Genomic DNA, 21,340 nt, shown 5'->3' on the forward strand with positions numbered 1-21,340 from the left:
CAGAGCTGCAACGAGCGTCTGCAATAATCAGACTGACTTGGAAGGCGTCCACTCTCAACGCCACAGAACGCCAAGGCATGCCAGCAAGAAACAACATGCTTGCAAAAGCTAAGTCTCCATCCTCCAGCTCGGTGTTTTACATCACCGTGCTATGCCACAAAATTGGGGCATTCTCATCCCGTGATACCTGCCATGCCTGCGGAAGCAATTTTTTTTTTTTTTGAATACCCCCAAGGAAATACAAGACGACAAAATGGTCACAACAAGAAAGAGGAGAAACGCAGGGTACCTGGAGTGTTTCATGCATTTTCTTGCTACAGTAGTGAGTTCAAATGTCTTTGCGTTAGCCCCTTCACAAAGGTAAGAACTTTTGTCCTTTTTTTTCTTTTTTTCAAGTACAATGATCCAGATTCGTCCGAAATAAAATTGCTAGGGGTGTGCGAATACCAAAAAGTAGATTTCGAATCGAATATCAAATCGAATCAAGCAAAGCAAGTTGAATATCGAATTGAATAACAAAAACTTATTTACACAATATAATGCTTACAAATTCTGGAAAAAAAAAAAGACATGGTGCCGTACATACTTGAAAGTCTCCTAGCATTGCACAACTCAAGCTATCAGTAACATAGGTACATATAAATCAAGATTAATCATAAGATTAAGATCGAGATTTACATCATAAATCAAGATATACAGCACAGTCTACTCTTATTACAGGAAGCACCAAATTAGTATACCAGCACTGATTACAGCTTCTTTCTAGTATGTATATGAAGGTCTCGAAAACATTTTTTTATCAATAGAATTTCTGTGGAATAGAATATTTTCCCCCTCTGAAACTAATGAGTTAGTCACTTTCTGTTGTACTGAATGCCAATGAGGTTCTCAGTTTAATAGTGGACCTGTGTTTTGTGGCAATGTTTTATTTACTGCATAGATATTTTTGCTGTCCAGTGTTTCTATAAAATACAGACAGGCTATCCCAGCTTTATGGAATGTGGGTTATCGTAAGGCGAATCTGCGCAACAGACGAAAGGACCGCACATCTAGTTACTCGATCACCGCTCCGTGCGTAGCCTTCGCCGACAGTAAAATGTAGGCGTTGTCCGCGCCGTTTCGTTGTCAGGTTTGACATTTGTCACCTGTAAAGATTCTGAAATCTACAGGGCCATGGTAAGTTCACGTGATGCTCCACTTCCCCCTCGCCCCTCCTCTTTTATCCGCCATGCATGGATGAAGGAGGAGGGGTGACCGGCCATGACACTTGCCCAAAGGTGGGCCCAAAGGTAGTCTTGTAACAGGTAGCTGAAAGCTTATATGTATAAAGACCGATGTGTGTGTACTGCAGTACCGTGTGTCACAACAATGGCGGCCGTGAACAACTTTAATGCACACCCTTGCACTTGCTTTCATTTGCAGTCCAGTTTGTTGGCTTTCCGAGCGTCGTGCAGCCGCTTCAAATAGATCTGTGTCGATTCGGCACCAAACTGCAACTTAAGTCGGCGACACCCAATGACGCTAATTAGGCCTAATGACCTAGGCAGTATGGCCATGACGAAAATTTGCCGCCACAGAATGCCTGCCGCTGTGGGTGGCTCATCATGTGGTCAGTCCCGAGGCCACGCGTGCGGGTTTGATTAATGGCTGTTGAAGCAGTGCGAAGATTGTTGCTGTGTATCAAACAGGTTTTGCATACCTATCAGCGGCAAATCAGCCAATCTTTGCACACATGCTTTCACACTTTACAAAATATGTGCTACTTTTGTTGTCTTTTCCTGTGTCCACGTCATGTTATCATTTTGGTCGGTCCAGACGAACCCTTTAGCAACAGAGGCAGTCCCGGCCAGCGCCACACCATTCTACAAATTGCAGCATTCATACGCTGTGTGTGCGGTCCCCGCCTCGGGCTGACATCAGAGAGCGCTCGCAGTGATGAAGTCTGGTACCACATCAGACGGGGCGGCCCGTCCGTGATGCGTCCGATGCTCCTTTTCCGCCAAAAACAAAGTGAATCACTCACTTGGGCGGCATCGCGCATGAAGGGCTCCACGGCGCATGCGATGTGGCAGTTTGCAGGTAACTCTACCTTGAATATATCGAATATTCAAAAAATCAAATAGTAGATTTTCGATTCGTGGATCGAATTATTTGAATGTTCACTATTCCATTCGACTTGGTGGCGTTCGACATTCACATACCCCTAAAAATTTCAGCACTATGGAATAAATGTTACGCAATTTCTGGCTTTCCTCAACGTCACATCTTATGTGCTCAACGACTGAAACGCAATACTCGGAGCACATGGCTGCCAGCACTTTTTGCACCACCACTGAGTGTTGGGGACATCAAACTGGTGCATTGTGGCACACAGGGAAAGTGAGAGCCCTCACAACGCATTGTGACTGCGGTTGATTCACCAGCAATCACTCAGTGCACTTTGGTGACGCAAGAAGTGCCAGCCACCATGCCGTCCAAGTACAGTCAACCCTTGACATAACAGACTTCAATATAATGAAATTCTCAGTATAACAAAGTATTTAGGTTTTCACAACTTCTTGTCCATAGAACATCATGTATTTACAACCTCAATAGAATGAATTGTATTGATACACGATTTCAACATAACGAAATTTCACTGCCACTAGGGAGAAATGCCAAGACAATAAATGAGAACTTCTGCGGATGCAGATGGCCAAATGGCTAAATTACAAGCGGCTGCTTGCATGCGCACGTCTCAAATTGCACGCTGCACAACCAAGACAGACTGGCAAAGTAGAGCAGCATCATGTTCCGTATAAAGTCCATGTGCAATAAGATTGTATCGTGCGCCGTGTGCTGCATGCTTCGGATGCGAGTATGGGTGAGAAAGTGATCCGAGAAGGATGACAGCTTGATGAATGCTGTCTTCCAGCACAGGCAAGGGGAAAGAGGAGAGAGCTTGCAGTAATGCAATCAAGCACGGTAAGATGGGGCCAGGGGCACAGGTTGCCACGCATATTCTTTTCTAGTGCAGCCATGGCTTTGCATGGCTGTCAGTGCGGCTGAGCACATATGCAGCCCGCACGCCCTGTCTTGGAGATAATCTGCCACTTGTGCAATGAGTGGCCAAATCAAGATGGCGTGCCATATCATGTGTGATGTCTTCCTGTGCGTTTACTACTGGAGAGGTTTGGAGACGTGTTGAAGCGAGAGGCGGACGAAGCTTTCACTATCTGCTGCTGACGCTTTTCCTGACAGCATAGTCCCACTGCGGGAAACACACACTGGCACTATCATGCGCAGGGGCAGGGTGGATGTGAAAGAATCGCTTCGCTTCATACTTCGTATCAGTGGTATGAAACTTCGCTTCATACCACTGATACGAAGGTCAACAGGGCACGAAACTATCTTCCATCGTCGACTCTCAAATTGAACAAAATGCATTTGTTTGTAATTCAAACTTGGTTTTTCTGATTGCCTGATAATTCAGAAAATTTTGTGGGCCTTTTCATGTTAAAAAAAAAATAATCCGCTGGCAACTGTACTCATCTGTATACAAGGTTGAATTTCAATACAGTGAAACTTCGTTAAACCGTAGTTGGCCGGAGCTCGGAAAAAATATGTACTAAACGGTAGTACTGCTTAACCGAAATAGCATGAGATCGCCCACTTACCTGTCAAAAACAGAACTCAGAGGGTGTGCGATGAAATGGGAAAAAAACGTGCAATATTTATTCACTTCGCGCAACAAAAGTGTTATTTTCCTTTGATGCCGCGGTCGCCTAACAGTGATGACCACAGTCTCAAACTTACTGAAGCTGCGAGCCAGCTTTTCAGCCAGCCCCCTCTTCTCTGCAAATGCTTGCATGGCAGATTCCTCGATGGCGTTGCACATTCTCCATGCACGGGCGCGCTACTGCTGCATGTGTTGCGGGGTGCCTTTCTCACTGCGGGGTGCTGTTCTCATTGCGACGATTGCATTCATGAGGTTGACGTAACGCGCAGCTTCTGTCACTGTCAGACCTGAATCGCCCATGCTGTTGCTTTCCGTGTTGTGTGATGTCTGTTCGAAGTGTCGATAGGCGACACTTCGGCAAGAACAGAGGCAACGATGGCGAAAAGTCAAACCTCGTAGCCGACATCTCTACACGGCCACAGCAGCGCTGCCGAGCAACTTCGCATTCCAAATGCCACACACCGTAGTCAACAGTAGATCCTGATCGTGTGCCAGCACCAACTTCGTGTCACGTTCGATAGCACGAACGATGCCTAATTTTTCTTCTATGCTGAGCACCTGGCGTCATTTTTATCCAAACTTCGGCATGACGCAAGTGTTTGCACGACGCCACAACTCCCCCTGGCATGGCACCGAAATGATGTTGATGTTGATGTGGCTTCACGCGCAAACGCACAGAGCGCTTGGAGGCCGTTGTTCTGATCCATGGTTCCGATCTCTGAGGCTTGTTGTTCTGCCGGGCGACCCAACAGAGACAACGCACCGCCGTGTTTGCGTGACAAAAAGTGCAAACACTACGTGTTAACCGATACGTACGCAATAAGCTGGTACGGTTTATGCGGATAGCAAGCACATTATGTTCAGTGGCTGCTGAGTCGGGGATTTGACTTTACTACTATTAAAATGAAACTACTGTTTAAGTGGGTATGGTTTAACGAGGTTTTACTGTATAACAAAATTTACAGTCAGATCTCATTACAATGAAACGATATATAACGAAATAATGGATATAACGAAGTAAGTTAAATTGCCATTGAAATCCCCATAGAGGCCCACAGTGCAGTACATATACTATAATTGATATAAGGAAGTAATGGATATAATAGAGTAATTCTGGCTCCGCCTCCAACTTCGTTGTAAAGAGGTTTTGCTGTATATGATGAAGCAAATTGGCGATTTTACCGACTTTATTCATTATATCAAGGTTTAACTGTATTGCGTTTCAATCACTGATTACTGTACATAGCATGACTACGTCCTCATCTTATGTTCTCAACAACGCTTAACCATTCGACGACATCTGCAGGAATCTGCAATGACTCTTGCAGTCACAGCGCAGGAATTCTGCAATGCAAAGCTACTGCTGGCAGTGATCAACTGAGAATACAATGCCTGGATGGTCCCGCTCACGCTGGTGCCAATTGGGAGTTTCCTCTTGGAGCACTTCTCGCTGCATCGAGTGTGCCACATCTTAGCGAATATGCCAGAAGCTATGGGGATGCTAGATTCTCTTGTGTCACCCGACATTCGTCTTTCCTGAATAACTCTTGCAACTACTGGCACTCGCCTTGCCCACACGACACGTGAGCAACGACGGGAGTTGGTGTCGTAGTTACACACCTACAACAAGAGGTGGCACAGGTGCTCCAATTCTAACGCCACGTGACAATGTGAAGGAGACACAAGAGTCGTGCGGGGAAGGAAAACGTCAGGCGAAGTGAGAAAGTCCCCCACAGAGCTTCCACTGACCACAGAAAGTGCACCCCACTCACCCTCTGCCGCAGCTCCTTGCTGAGTGTGCGCTCTTTCTCCAGCTCCCGCTGGAGGTCAGCCACCGATGTCTGGTGAAGGGCCTGCGCCTGGTCGGCACGCCCCTGCACCTGCTCCAGCTGGCACTGCAGCTCGGCCATGTGGCCACCCTGCGCCGACAGCTGCCGCTCCAGCTGCTCCACGCAGGCACGCAGCTCCTCCTGTGCCTTCAAGGAACCTGCAAATGTAGAAGTGGCACGGGGCACAAGTTGAGAAGGACGTACAAAGCACACATACCTTTACATCTACGTTTTGAACCGTTTCTTGTTACTGCGCCAGCAGTTAATGGCACGAAGCTGGTTTTGATGCGTCTGTTCATCTGTCCTTTCCATTACACCCTCGTCGTCATTGTCATTATCATGCTGCATCCTCGGGCAACCTCCTCTTGCTCAGATTCATTCTCGCGCCATGTGACAAATAAAAACGAAACTTTGCCGACCACCACCAGTGGGGATTGAAAGCATGCTCCTGTGCCGATGCGCAGTGGTGAGCCAGATGTGCTAGCCACCATACTATCGTGCACCTTTGGAGCTTAGCAATATGTGCAAGGTTTTGCGAGAGATGCAGACTCTGGGAGTGGCAGTGGATGTGCATGCATCTTGGCATCCACAGCAGGCAATATATTACTGCAGTGGATGAGGACAACATTGTTTTCACCACCCCAAGGTGTCGTTCTTGGAAGAATGGTTGTGCCCACAGCAAGAGCCTGCTGTTGGCACAATAAGAGTTCAAAACTGTAGAAATCACCTGAAGATTGCCAATTCACTTTCTTTTTTCCCGAGCTTATTTGAGATTTCACCACACTTATGCGACTACCTACGCACTTATTGTAACCGAACTGCAGTTCAACTCGGTGCCCTTGTGGGAGTGTGGTAAGCCTAGTCACAGCAAAGCTTGCCCAAGTAAGAAAAATATTAATGCAGAAAGTTTGATTAGTAGCAAACTCAACATCGTGGGGCATTTCTGGCACTATTAAAAGAAGAAAACAGGATGGGGAGAACTTTGGTCTTCAACTGATTATAGCTGGAAAAAATAAAGGTAAGAGACATTGCAACTGAAATAAGCAGCTGATATATGTGTGTGAGCCCCTTCAGTCACACAGTCAAAGAATTTGGCTATCCCTCTCATCAGCTAATTGCTATGCAAACACAATGAGTAGCGACCAGCATGTGCTCATGGAGCACATTCTTCTGTTGCGACATAGTCTGTAATGTTTCTAAGTGAAAGGAGTTTAGGACCAGCGTTCCTCCTATCCTGTTCTCTTCTTCAATTTTCTAAAAAGTGCTAGAAATATCTGATAAGAAAAGTACTAGCTGAGCTCACAGCTGACAGTTGGCAATTATAAATGTTCAGAGCACGCTCCAGGTTAAATACCCGCTGCTGCGACAGGGTCAACTAAACTTTACTAGGAGATCTGGTGATTCACCATGGAGAGCTGCTTCACCATATTGATACAAGGAGAGGCCATGATCGTCCTCACTGGTATCAGCATTTACTCAAAGACACAATTTCAATGTTTGCCATTTTGTATTATGATGCGTCTTGGAAAGAGTACAAAAAACCTGGGGTATGTGAATACCAAATAAGTAGATTTCCAATCAAAATTAAATTATGGTGTTTCAGCATGCCAAAACTACTACAGTATGTGATTATAAGGCAAGCCGTAGTGGGGGACTCTGGAAATTTGGACCACCTGGGGTTCTTTAATGTCCATCTAAATCTAAGTACACAGGTGTATTTGCATTTCACCCCCATCGAAATGCGGCCGCCATTGCCAGGATTTGATCCCGCGACCTCGTGCTTAGCAGCCTAACACCATAGCCACTGAGCAACTACGGTGGGTGTAGATTTCCAATCGCATATTGAATTAAATCAAGAAAAAAACAGCCAAATATCGAATCGAATATTGAATATTAAAAAAAATCACAAAATTTATAGCTTAGAATTTTGGGTAAGAAGAGAGAGAGAGAAATTTATTTACAGAAAGGCAGAGAGATCGGCCTGAGCTATAACTTGTCTGGCCTGCTACTCTACACTGGGGAAAAGGGACGGGGAGGGAAAGGGCTGATGAATGATGATGGTATAATCATCACTTGAACATATATTTAGCAAGTGTCCCGCGTACGCGCAACAACTACAGCAACTTGTCTCTTCCATTGCAAAGATCTATAAGAGACCGCTACCAGATGAGTTTCTTTTAGGTCCTCGGCCTAATGTAAAAAGTGCAGCCCTGGTAACAAGTGCCGCTATAGCTTTTCTCCAAGCCACTGGGCTGGACGCACAGCTTTAGAGATGCCACAACTCTGTGAATTTGTATACATGCATCTCTTGGGTAAGAAAATGTGCTGTACATGCTCAGGAGTCTCCAAGCGTTGCACAACAATAATGTAGCAAGTTATCAGTAATTTAGGTACATAAAAATCAAAAGATATGTGCAGTACGGTCTGCTCTTAATAAACGGAGCACCAAATTAGTGTGCCAGCACTGATTACAGCTCAGTTCTAGCATATGAAGGTCGTAAAAATATGTTTTTATCAATAGAATTTAAAATAGAGTCGAGTGTAATTTTCCATCTGAAGCTAGAGGATTAGTGACGTTACATTGTACTGAATGGTACCAACGAACAAGTGACGACAATGACATCCTATGGACATCTTACGGACATCCACTGCCAGGACCAGGGATATCTAGGGGATGTGTGGAATACGTCCTACGGACGTCCCTCACATGATCGTTTGGCCCCACTTTCCACATCCTGCGGACATCCTTTGCAAGTCCGTAATGGACATCGTGGAAGCATGCGGCATACATTTGACAGACACACGGGTGGGCCTTTCGCACAGTGCTTTGAAGAACCAAGTTGCGCATTCAAAAAAGACAACCACAGGAAAGGCAACGGAGGTGAAAAGAGCACAAGTGGTGTTTGCATAGTTTGCATAGTGGTTGTTATAATGTTTATTATGTTCGTAGTGTACGCTGTATCATAAATGCAACAGATACATTGTGTGCGCACATTATGTGCACAGACATGCACGAGTGGAAGTGAAGCATACTCCTCATGCTTCAAAGCCTTCTGCCACCTGCAGGAGGATCACCCAACTAACTCAACTTTTCAAAGTAAATTGCATCAGAAAATTTGCAAGGTACAACGCACACGAGCTACCGACATGATAGCTTCAACTTGTAATCTGAACATAAGAGATAACATAATTCTGTTACGAGGAAACTCACACAAAGCCTCATGTAGGACAAATACTGAGGTATGTGCTGAAAAAGGTCTATGTGTGATATCCTGGACACATCTGCAGTAGGATATCTGAAACTGGGCGTCCGGTGAATGTCCTATTTGTTTATGAAATGGTGCACGGGCATTGAGACATAATTCGAATGTCCTACGGATGATATGTTTTTCACTGAAAAAGATCTCAGTTTAATAGTGGGCCTGTCTCTTTTTTTTTTTTTTTGTTTTGGCAATCCCTTAATGCATAGAAAGTTTTGCTTTTTCAGTTTTCCTCCGAAATATAAAGGAGTTCCCCAGCTTTACGGCAGGGGAGTTATCATACTATGACCAGTCTGTGCAACAGATGAAAGCACGGATCGCGCATCATGTGACTCAAGCACTGCTACGTGCGTGGCCATCATTGGTGCTGTGCTGGTGGACTACAGTCAGCACTGCCCATTAAAAGGGCCCAGAAACATTTTTTTATTGAACTTAAGAAATCCATTTGACATTAAAATAGACTATTTCAGAAATACTTAGCAGCAATAAAGTACTTCCGATACGTTCAGCAGAACCGAAGTTATTGGCAATCAAAGATCACTTTTGATTCCCACCGCGGTGCTCTGCTCCTTCATGCCTTGCACTGTAAAGGCTACGGCAGAGCTGGGTGTGTGCACAACGATCTGCCTACTGAACCGTGGCGTGCAGCTTAAATTTGATTTTGGATGTTCACGTAGACGCCACTATTTCCGATTTCGGTACCCATGACTCACCAAACACCAAACGCTGTTGTCCTCAGAGAGCCACAGTGAGCGCAGCGAGCAGGCACGGCGCCCCACTGCGACCATGACAGCTATGCTACGTAGCAGACCGCAGCTACATGCAACTGTAGTGCATATGTGCAGTGTTTGCCTTTTGCCCGACAGAGCTAGCGTGTGCGCTAGCACTCACATATGTCGCTCTGACCATGGTGGGTGGTGCAGACCAGCTTTGTCCTGCACCAGCTTGACCGACAGATAGTAGCTACATCTAACTTGCACATTTCAATCTGCCATTCAAGCTCAATACAAAGCGATGCCTGCTAACATGTCTAGCCAGGAGCAGCCAGGATTGAGCGCCCACTGGCAAGCGTACGTGTGGTTGGACCTTAAATTTTGTGTGGGTCGAGGCTAGTTGAGTGCTCAAAACTAATTGAAATTAGTGAGATCCAACGATTACGACACTGATAAGCAGTGGGGCAAAAGTTTAATTCCTATGTGCGAATTAAACTTTTACATTAAATTAAATTAAAATGGAAGTATATAATTCTTGGAATTGAAAACAAAGGTGTTTGCTTACTTAAGCCTGTTTATTAAACCGCTTCACTAAATGTACACAGTAACAGTAGGAAGAAGTGCACTGGTTCAAACACTCTTCTTAATTGATGCCAACAATCAGCCAATGGCAGCCATCTATGGGAATCTTGCACAAGATGACATATGCAAGCAGCTGGCAGCTTCAAAAAAGGTGAGGAGATGGCCTCGTATGAAAAGAGTGTGACTTCCCACTCCACTTGTGAGCTCCATGCGTGGCGCACGACTTCGAAATTTGGTTGAGCGACATATTTCACCAAGCTCGACAGGTGGTTCAGGACCACTTTAAGATCCGGTACCTTTTCGTTGTTGGGTTCAGCGTCATTTGCCGCCTGTCAAACCCCACATCTCATTCCTGACGAACAGCGTCAGGAACGAGAGGCCGCTATGCAGTTTGTCACAAAGATGGTTGTCGTGAACAACCTTGTTGTCATCTCGTACACTCTCTTTCGTTTGCGAGGTGGTTGTTGGCTTTCCGAGTGTCATGCTGCTGCTGCGAATGAATCTGTGTCAATCCGGCACCTAATCGTAACTTAGTTACTGAGACCTGACGAAGCAGCGCCAGTTAGGCCTAATGACCAAGGTAGTATGGCCACGACAAAAATTCGCCACTGGCCGATTTGGTAACGGGCAACAAGCCATTGCGCAATCCTTGCTGCAAACATCTTAGTACAGGTGACTCAGCAACGATGAAGCATATGGGTTAGATTTACAGCTGTTGGAGTAGCGTTTATTTTGTTTCCATGTATCCGATGTGATCTGCATGCCTTCCAGCGGCTAGTCTGCCCGATCTTTGCACGTGCTTTCGCACTTACCGAAATATTCATTTGCAATGCATCAAACTAATAGAACATTCCAGCTGGAAAATGCAAAAATTTTATTTTGGTATTTATATTTCCGTATCTTCTCTCTTTGTGCGTGTTTGTGCTTTGGCATTGTTTCGTTAAAAATGCTGGCAGCTGCGGTAAAAGAGATGCTATTTAGTCATGAGAGCACTGCATCCTTGTCCTTCCCCTATTAGCGTACGCATTTTTTATCGCACATTCCACAAAATTAGCCACGAACTGAGCAAACACGAAAAAGAGGCAAGATCCCTTACCTGTGAGCCGTCCTTGTTCCCTTTCCAGCTGCAGCAGCAGTTCTTGGTTCTTTTCGGCGAGCTCCGTCTGCTCCTCCTGAGTCTTTGCCGCCTCATCGGTCTGAGCCTCGGCACTTGCTTTCTGTGGTTGTTCCAGAGTTTGGACTTCCTGGTTGACCGGTTTCTGGCCCTGCCGCTGCAACTGGTCGTCCCGCTGTTGCGACTCGGCATCGGCCGCATTGGCCAGCTGCACCTGGGCCAGCTTGAGCTCCTTCATCTTCTCGCGGAGCTTGCGCGTCAGCAGACGAATGTTGGACTTGTGCATGCGTTCCTGCTCCCTGCACCGACACGTAAGTGCAAAGTATAGACGCGTGACAGTGCCGACGAATCACACAGAGTGAACACATCCTTCCAAAGAATCAACACATCCTTCTATAATGCTACTCCCTACACCAGGGGTCGTATTTCTGGACTATAGCTTTCGGCGATACTATTGCCTTCACGTGACATAATGCTCGACCGGCCAATCCGCTCATCCGGTTTTGCTCTACCAGCCAATAAGTGTGCGCTAAAAGCAACATTGCCAAAAGTGATCTCCGAGAGTGTCCCCAAGCCCTTGGCATGTTAATACTGCCAAAAGATTACAGCATGCTGAAGAGTACCGTATTTACTCGCATAATGAACGCACTTTTTTTCACAAAAGACCGAAGCAATGTTGTAGTGTGGATTTATCACGCGGGATAAATTTTATGTGAACTCTTTCGAAACAGAAAAGTTTGAAAAGTAAGACGGTAATGGCTTTAAAAAATGCATTAGATAACTTATCTTTGTAATAAAAAAAAGATGTATACTATTTGCGAACCGTAATGGCATTCTTATTGCACTTCACTCTGCATAGGAGCCACCAGACCTGTTGTCCAGGTCACTGGCTGCTTCATCCACACTGTCGTTCCATAACAGCTCATCTCTGCAGCCACTTCCGGCCGTCTGCCGTTATCGCAAGCATCACATTGAAGCGCTGCTTTTTGGCACCTGTTATTTTGACAGCACGCTATGTACGCCTCTTCCTTGACTTTCCTGCTCATCTGCATGCCAAAGTTTAACAGTGTCTGATCAACGTTTCTGTTTTATGAGCAGACAAACTCTCTGTTCCACAGTAGGCGTATAACTCAAATTAGGGCCCATCGCACACAGTGAAACCAAAGACCGGCAGAGAAGCGAGCAACAGACAAGCGAATTCGACAGTACACTCGACTATGCCCACTATTGCGCCCAAGTGCGGGCCGCCCATTCTTCACTTGGACTCTCCCGTGCGCCACGCTCGGCCACCTGTCCACGCATTGTGCATGCTCTCCCATTGCGTATGAGTAAAGTCCCTAAACAGTGGAAAGTTACTGTTGCAGACAGCCAGTTCCGTTTTTTTTCTCTCTCTCTTGAGTCTGCGAGGTTCCTTTGCACCGGCACTGGTCGCAAACATGCATTAAGCGTTAAGTGCACTTGCTCTAAACACGTGTCACAGTAAACAATTCTAGTCTCTCCGAAAAAACTACAGCACGGCTATTCGATCGTGGGACTGCACATGAGCAAAGTTGGAGGTGTGTTTATTATGTGTGTGCATTCATTATGCAAGTATATATGGTATTAATGTGTCAATCTTGCCAGGGGATTGAAGCACATTCAAGAGCATATACAGCAAGATCCATGGTTAAAGAGAACATCTAACCAGTAATAAAGCCAATAAAATTGGAACATTTCTTTACCTTTTATCGGAAGAAAGTAGCTAATATAATCCATTGGACATATGTTATACAACATAAGGCATTGTCGAATCTGCGGACTGTTATCTCATATTTCAGCCATTTCTGAAGGCAGAATGCTTGTGCTCCCTTTAACAGTGGCCCTTACTTTGGAGTGGAGGCTTGTTCATATGTTCCAGGGAAAAGATGAAATTGAAAACGTGCAAGCTGAAGGCAATAAAAATTTCCACTTCGCTAGAAAGGCGGAACATAGAGCTAGCAATGTATTTGACTATTAAGCACTAATAAGGTTCACAGTATTATGGGCAGTTGTAAATTGCACTAAACATCTTGCCAACTAAAGCGCTGTGTAATGTGCTTAAAGACACATTTACAGAGTCCACTTGATGACTTCCAAGTACTTGTCATCACAATGCCAGTGTGATGAGGAGTGCCGCGAGCTGGAAGCGTGCGTGCTTGTCCCAAAGCAAACATTCTGTGCCATCCCGTGCTTCAACATTTCAACTAAACATGTTGCATGTCTCCAAGACTCAGCAGATCACGTGACATCCATCACTGCGCACTGAAGCCACCAGCTCTCTCACCTCGCCCCACTCGCACACGATCTCCAAGACACGGTGCGAGCCACAGACGTGCTTGGCCACATGCGCTTGTTCATGTGACCTCCAACATTTGCCACGTGGAAAGATTATGTGCATCAAGGCCTATCGGCTGACTGTTGGCCTTGTACCCACAGAATATCACATGGTTGCCAACATGTCACACAGGCCGCACATGCTGGCAGTCAATGCTGGCAGTCCAAGCTCACGGTTGATGTCTATGCACTTTCTCTTCAAATTGTGGTTTGAACAAGAGTTTGTCCAGCTTTTCCTTCAACGGAAAAGATTTGTGCTTACTCGATGCTATTGTCACAGCTACTGAACAGACCAATGCAAATGTTGCATGAGTGAGCTGTCATTGTGCCAGCTCTATCCCTAGCTGCACAAGCAGGGCAAGAGGACAGCGCATAGCTTGTTCCACCAATGCAGCGACTGTGACCTGCCTTCATTTCTACAAGCGATGCACACTTGGACCGGTCCCACACAAAGAGGCGGCAGGGAATGGTGGCAGGTTTGGGTTTTCACCTATTAAAAGCGTGCAGTAGGCTTCCAACAGCACTACACCACACACACTCTCCAACATATGTATGAAGAAGCTTATTGTGACAGGGGTGGTGGCGACAGCTGCGAATGCTGTATGCAATGACCCGCGAGGAGACGTGCTGGTATCGGAATAGGATGTGCGCGCTGGCATTTTCACATGACATGGGAGGAAGAGCTCAATGGCCCTGGCGAGTACTGCAGGGAAGCTGCTGCGGCGGACGACTACTGCTCTCAATCATGCGTGCTTCGCGCCGTTTCCTGTTTATGCTGTCTACAATGAAGCTAGTGGCTGGAAAACGCATGCGATCACAGTTTGGCGATGTACTGAATGTCAGGGCTGAAGGATCGTGTTTTGGGGGAAATTATCGACTGGTAACACAAGAAGCGTAGCTATAGTGAGTCATTTTCTGTGTTGCTCAAGACCAGTGTTGCTCGATGATGTATTCAACGCGAAGATGCGAGAGTTTTGAACTGCCATAGCGAACAAGTGCCGAACCCCGCAGAAAGCGACGTAATCAGCGTGCAACGGTCGGGTATTTTTTGGTTTCGGAGACAAATCTAGTTTGCTGTATCCATTGGCAGGACAATTCCCCTTCTATGAGGAATTGTATGGAAAGTCTCTATGGGGATTTCAAGGAGAAATTTATTTATTTCGTTATATCCGTTATCTCATTATATCCCATCTCGTTATAACGAGGTTCAAAAGTACATGCAAGCATGTGTGCGATGTGCATCGAAGCCCTTGCCAGTACCTCAAGTAAACGGTGCATGCAAAGTGCATGCAAGTCTTGCAAGATTTTGCTTTTTATGGAAAGACAAGCACACTTCTAAGCAACTACTGCCAAGCACAGAACTTCTGAATATTTCCGGCTCTTAATGGATAGGTGCTGCTTTCTGGAACCCCAGCCAGGCAGGAAGACTCAGAAAGTTATTTACCTGCTGGCCATCTCGCGTGTGGCGAGCGTCTGCTCGAGTTCCCGCACGCGTGTCTCCCATGTGGACAGGTCGTGCAGCTGTGCCTGCTCCTGGAGGCCGGCCACCCGGCGGGCCTCTTCACGGACCAACCGCTGGGCTGACTCCTGCAGCTGGCTCTGCAGGACGGCGTTGCGCTGTGCCATGGTCTCCAGCTGAGCCTCGGCATGTTCCCGCCGCTCCTCCGACTGCTGAAGTTTCTCCTGCAAGGCGTCGACGTGACAGGCCATGCAGAATTAAAGGGGCCCCGAATCATGCTTCTGGCTTGGTAAAATAACATAGTCCGTGGGTAGCATGCACTGTTGTGAACATCTCAGCCAAGTTCTGCTGTCGTACGCGGTCCGTGGAGCTTGCAAGCGGAGCGCGAAGTCACCTTTCTCTCAAACACTCTCGTTTCAAAAACCCCATGATCCTCGCCGTTTTCTGTGTGCTTTATTTCGTCATAAAGCACACTCCAATATGTGGCTGCTAGTGGTCGCTGCGCTTGACTACACCGCGGCCACCACGAGGTGCCGCCACGAGTCCAGTGGCTAAGCGCACTGCGGCTCTCTGAGGACAGCCGCGTTTGGCTTACGTTTAACGCGGCATTGAACTGCGCGCTATGGTGACATCTCCGCCGTAGCCTTTGCAGTGCAAGGTATTGGAGGAGGAAGGGAAGCACAGCTGAGGCCGTGTTTGATTGCCGATAACTCCACTTCTGCTGAACGCATTAAAGTACTTTTTGCGGCAAAGTGGTTCTGAAATAGCCTATCTTCACTTCAAATGTCTTTCTCCACTTCGATCAAAAGAGGTTCAGGGCCCCTTTAAGCTGCTTCAGCACAGCGTTGCTTAACATGCACTCTGCTCACATTTCGCACGTAGCACAGGCAATGCAAAAAACTGTACTGATTTTGCATTTTTGATGAGTGCACCCTTCAGAGACACAAACAATGTGCAGCCAACTTGGCTGAAATTACAAAGAAGAATTACAAAGAAGCAAGCAGACATGTCGTTATTTGCTCTATCTACACTGAAGCTAAGCTAGGTCTGCATCTGACTTTCTGCTGCCAGCCTGAATATCACCAAGCATTGTGCATATGCACACAAGCGTTTCTACTAAGCAGCCATGTGCAACTTGTTAAGATGCGCAGTTTGTGGGAATGTGCGACTCTCGCACGTCCCCTGATATGTTGTTTTCCCTGCACGTCTCCTGTTTCCTGTAATCTGGCTTTGCTACATGGCTTTATGGGAGTGGGCGATATGGTTGCACAGCAGTATGAGATGGGCGCGAGTGTTGCGCTGCTAGCGCCACCTAACGGCGGGGTTAGTCGGGAGTGGCAGGGAATAGGCGCTTCCTTTTTGGCTTGGGGTCGGCAAGCGGCACGGACGTTCTGCACGCGCGCCGATCCATGCTTCTGCGAGACGGTCTCACAAGGCCTACACCGGAATCAAGGTGAAACTCCCGTCAGCGCAAACGAGCGCGCGCGACCAGATAAAGCCACAATTGTTGCATGCGCTGACGCTACCGTATACAGTGGCGGCACCATGCGGCGCGTCGTAGAAGCCGCAGCGGAAAAAAAAAAAAAAGCAGCGCCCGGCAGGCGGCTCGGTGGCTCCGGCAGCTCCGGCCACTCCGTGGTAGAAGTCAGGCACGCGCGGCCAAACGGGAGCAACACGCTCAACCGGTTGCCCTGGCAACCGAAACGGCGGTAATTTCTTTTCATGCCGCCAGGTGCCGCCAGCATGAAAACATATCCGCGAGCTTGTGACCTTTACTGGTCGCCGCAAACAGCGGAGTTTCCACTCCTAAATATTTCTTGCTCCGTGACCGGAATGAACGAACACGATCGTTCGAATGTGCCACCGTTCGCGTGACCGTACATGCGAACGACCAGGCATTAGTGTCCAGCACGAGGCGAACATATTCGCTCGCTATCTGGTCGCGGCGAGTCGGACTTCCTCGATTTGTCGCACGCCCACCAGCATGTTCTATCCATAATAATTCGGCTGGCTATAGATTGGTGTATAAAAGGTGCAATAAATGCCCTTGTGATTGTCTGCACTACTGTGTTGTCTTTCCTTTGTCCCAAGAGCCCGGGTGAGACCCCACAACATACGATGTGAAGTACACAGAGGTGAAACTGTCTGTTATACTGCGCCTTAAGAGAAATGCTTGACTCTCACACATCTCCTGACATATGTCTTACTGGCACAGTGACGAAAAATGCCCCTTAAATTTCTCAGATGCTGAGTGGAGTCAAACCCACATCGCAAAGGTTCCTTAAGGTGCGCAAGCAGACACATTAGCAGGCTGCAGAACAATTGCACTGGGTACGGCCACTTTTCAATGAATGCTTTTCACGCCAACAGCTGTGCCACGAAGGCACTGGGCATGTGCTGCTCTTCAGTGAACCTCTCACCAACTTGCGTCACCGAGTATGTACCACTGAGTTCGCAGCAAGTGAGGGAACAATCCTCGGCGTTTGCAGGCACCGGGGCGCCACACTTCTCGTCTTGGAGGCCACGCACAGACTTCTCGGCAGTGCCATAGACGGTGCGGCGTGTCCAAGAAATGTGAGAGGGGAGTCTGGTGAGTCCATGAGAGAGGCTTGGTGTCCAGCATAGAGGCGAATATACTTGCTCGCACCATGCTGTCACGGTAAGTTGAACTCCCTCGATTTGTCTGCACCCATCGGCATGATCTATTGGTAATAATTTGGCTAGCTGGCATTCGGGCATTGGTGTACGTAAGGTGCAATAAATGTCATTTTGATTGTTTGCACTACTGTGTGCTCGTTCGTCTGTCCCAAGAACCTGTTTGGAGACCCCGCATTACAATGGATGAGCCGACTTCCTCCAAAAACATGGAAAGGGTCAATTATCAGAGCTGGACTGCATTATTAATGTGTAAGCATTCTTTGGCAAGTACCCCAGCCCCATTATGCGAAAAGAGTAATGCCCTGTTTCTGCACAAAAATGCATAATTTGCAAAGTTAAACTTAATCATTATAATAGTGTAAATGTAGATGATTGGTAGCTTTATAAGTGATAAGGAACAATTTTAAAATATAAATGAAAACAGAATACCTATAGAGACACATAGGGCTCCTTAGAACATGCATATGAAAGCTTATAGTAGGAGTGGGCCAACTAAAATTTGAGGGTGGGCCAACTTAAATTCGGGGGAGGCCAACTTGGAATATGTGGGTGGGCCAACTTGAAATGCAGGAGTGGGCCAACTTAAATTTGGTGGTAGGCCGTGGGCATGGGTCAACTTGAAATTTGGGGGCTGGCCAACATGAAATTTGGGGGCTGGCCAACATGAAATTTGGGGGCTGGCCAACATGAAATTTGGGGGTTGGCCAACATAAATTTGGGGGTTGGCCAACTGAAATTAGGGAGTATGATTATGGATATTTAGACAACTCCAGTGGAGTTTCTGCATTCCTTTCAGCCTTCTGGCCTTCCCTCATGGCTACTACAGACAATTATGTCAAATCAGTTCTGCCAGAAGCCTGCAACATGGAAGAAGTTTCTAATGGGAAATTGGCATCTATCTAACCGTAGCACGAAGCTATGGAAAGAAGCCCATACAAATCTCTCAGAAAGAAAGCTTCACAGTTGAAGCCAAATTTGCCTTGGTCTAGGGATCAAATCCGGGATCAACATCCTTTAAAGGCTCCACCATCTCAGCTGACCAGGAGGGCAGACGACCACAGAACGTGGCCAAGTTAATCGACAACTAGAAGCAAGAGGACGCTGAACATGGCAAACCGGTTCTGTAGAAACCTGCACGGCAGATGAACATTCATGAAAGTGTTAGCTCTGCTAGCCTCCTGGTTAGTTGGGAGGGCACAGCAACCACCTCAAAAATGCATTGGTCCCAAGCCATATCCCCAGAAGAAGGATGCTTTTTTCAACTTAAAGCTTTCTTTCAGAGAAACCCATATGGGTTTTCTTTGTTGCTTCGCGCAACTGCCAAGTGAATTACAATGATTTTTTTTCCTTTCACAGAAAATTATTAATGGATGCACTAAAAGGGGTGAGGGTCAAGATGACGTCGACCTTTTTGCGCACCCCCAGCCTTCAAGAACAAACACTTGCATGGCTCAGCCACAGCACCTGTCTAAACAATCATCCAACACCCATAGCAATGTGGAATAGCCAGAAGTGACAAGCAGTGAACTCGCCTTGTCCACACCGTGCTGTGTGGCGGCCTCCCTGGCTTCGGCTGCAGCCTTCTTGAGCTCAGCCTCCAGGAGACGCAACACATTCTGCAGGTCACTGTACTGCTTTCGCAGCTGGCTTGCCTCCATGGCCTGTGCCTGGGACCTTGCATTTGACCGGGACTCGAGTTCCTTCCTGGCCAATGATAATGCGGTCTCGGCCTCTGAGAGGCGCTCACCAAGCGAGGCCTTCTCTCGTTGCAGCTGATCAATCTGTAACATTATTAAAGAAAAGTGAAACAGCGCAAAAGGGCAGGTTTTTGATGGGCGATTGGAGTTTATAATGTCCCACAGTAATGCAGATGCTATGAGAAACACTGCAATGGTGGGCTCCACATTAATTTTTACCCCCTTGGATTCTTTAACGAGCATCTAAAGCATGGCACATGAGCACTTTTCTATTCCACTTCTATGGTCACCAGATACTGTTACTGGACCCACAACCAAACGGTACATTATTAAACTATCATTCAATCACTAGGCTCTAGATGACGTGTTTCACCAATGAATATGCATTCAGAGTGGCAAGGCATTTTAGTTGCAGTAGGTGCTGCCATTTTTCCTTTTGCCCTTGCTTACATTGACCTTCGAAGCTATTGCTTCAAGTATTCATGTCTGCCAAGTTCCTAACAGATTTCAGATGTGGTTTAGCCAGCACGAAGAGGATGAAGGTCACCTGGAAGTCTGGCTCACCTGTGCCGTTTTAGCGACCTGCTCAGTACGGATGAGCTTGAAGTTGCCTTCTAGCCGTGCCAAGTTCTCAGTCAGGGTGCCCAGCGACTCCCCAACAACACGCTTGTCCTCGTTGGCTGCAGCCAGGGCCACCTCCAGGGCCGCCTTCTGGCTGCGCAGTTCCGTGGCTCGCTCCTCGCTGGCTGCCAGTTCCGTCTGCAGCCGCCGGACCTTCTGCACCCCTTCCCGCAACAGCTCGTCCTGGTTACGCCGACCAAGCTCGCTGTCGCTCAGCCGCAGCCGTAGTCGCTGAACTTCCGTCACCAGCTCCGTGCGCTCCCGCTCCAGAGCTGACAGGGCTGCAGACCGCTCGGCCAGGCTCGACTCGGTCGAACGCAGCTGTTCCTCCAACTCGGCCACGCGGAACTTGCTGGAGAGGTCGCCAGCTTCAGAAATGGGCTGTCAACGAGCCAAGAGCAGAACACATGCTGAATTTAAACAAAATTGCACGTCTGTGTGTTGCATAAGCACTGGAAAACTTGGAAACAATGCCTAAACACCGGAAACTGGAGTACCTGTAAGCTACCAATATCTACTGCACTGCTGATACACATGCATGAATGCACACACACTTAAGAAATTATATTGTCAGCATTATATTCTCCCTCATCTTCATCATCAGTATATGCTAATCATCACTGCCAGCGTCATCCTATTCAGCAAGCAGTCCTGCCGATAAAAGTGTTGAGCTAACAGCTGTCTCAGAAGTGGTGCAGGTTGCTTTTGCTTCCTTAGTCCTCTACGACTACGAGCCCCTCTGGATCTTCATTATGATCATCACTTGCTTCGCCTTTCCAGTGCCATGCTCTAATAGGAGCTATCAGGACCCTCTGGCCTCACCATACTTGCCCACCCAATGGCTCCCTCATAGATTGTCAACGCCCAGCAGTGCAACCCAAGCATGTTCAGTGGTCTCCGTGGTGAAGATGTTGAAGACTGGCTGGGAAATTATGACCGAGTGAGCTTAACCAGTGGGATGATTCCCATAAGCTTCACAACGTATGAACGTTGCTGAGAATTGGGTTTCGTAACCATGAGAGCACCTTGCTGGACTGGATGGTGTTCCAACAGCAGCTTCAACAGATTTTCGGTCCCCAGTAGCATAGTAACAGGGGGGGGCAGGGGGGCTAACCTCCCCCCCCCCTCCATGGTTTGTGAAGCTAACCATGCGTCCCCTGTAGACAAGCCAGCAATGCCAGCAAGGCGAGACTAGTTTGGTGGACGGAGTATTGTTTGTTGGTTCACTGTCGCCTTCATAGACCAATGGGAGCATGAAAACTCCTGTAAAAGGGTGTTCTAAGGCATTCCCTCACGGACTCTGGTAACCACCACGGTCATTTTACAGATGCTGCAGT

The 21,340-nt window shown here is 47.3% G+C and overlaps 1 protein-coding gene across 1 annotated transcript in view; it reads right to left on the minus strand.

The window, feature by feature from the left end:
* LOC142576466 (uncharacterized) overlaps positions 1 to 21,340 on the minus strand; it is an 82,011-nt gene that overhangs the window by 32,345 nt on the left and 28,326 nt on the right. Inside the window, exons 7-11 of the mRNA XM_075686607.1 lie at positions 19,947 to 20,384; positions 19,218 to 19,466; positions 15,013 to 15,251; positions 11,199 to 11,515; positions 5,491 to 5,705 (exon numbers count right to left, since the gene is read on the minus strand). Of these exons, the coding sequence (XP_075542722.1) occupies positions 5,491 to 5,705; positions 11,199 to 11,515; positions 15,013 to 15,251; positions 19,218 to 19,466; positions 19,947 to 20,384 (1,458 nt within the window). The remainder of the gene's footprint in view (positions 1 to 5,490; positions 5,706 to 11,198; positions 11,516 to 15,012; positions 15,252 to 19,217; positions 19,467 to 19,946; positions 20,385 to 21,340) is intronic.

This window comes from Dermacentor variabilis, chromosome 3, assembly GCF_050947875.1.
Source record: "Dermacentor variabilis isolate Ectoservices chromosome 3, ASM5094787v1, whole genome shotgun sequence".
Taxonomy (NCBI): domain Eukaryota; kingdom Metazoa; phylum Arthropoda; class Arachnida; order Ixodida; family Ixodidae; genus Dermacentor; species Dermacentor variabilis.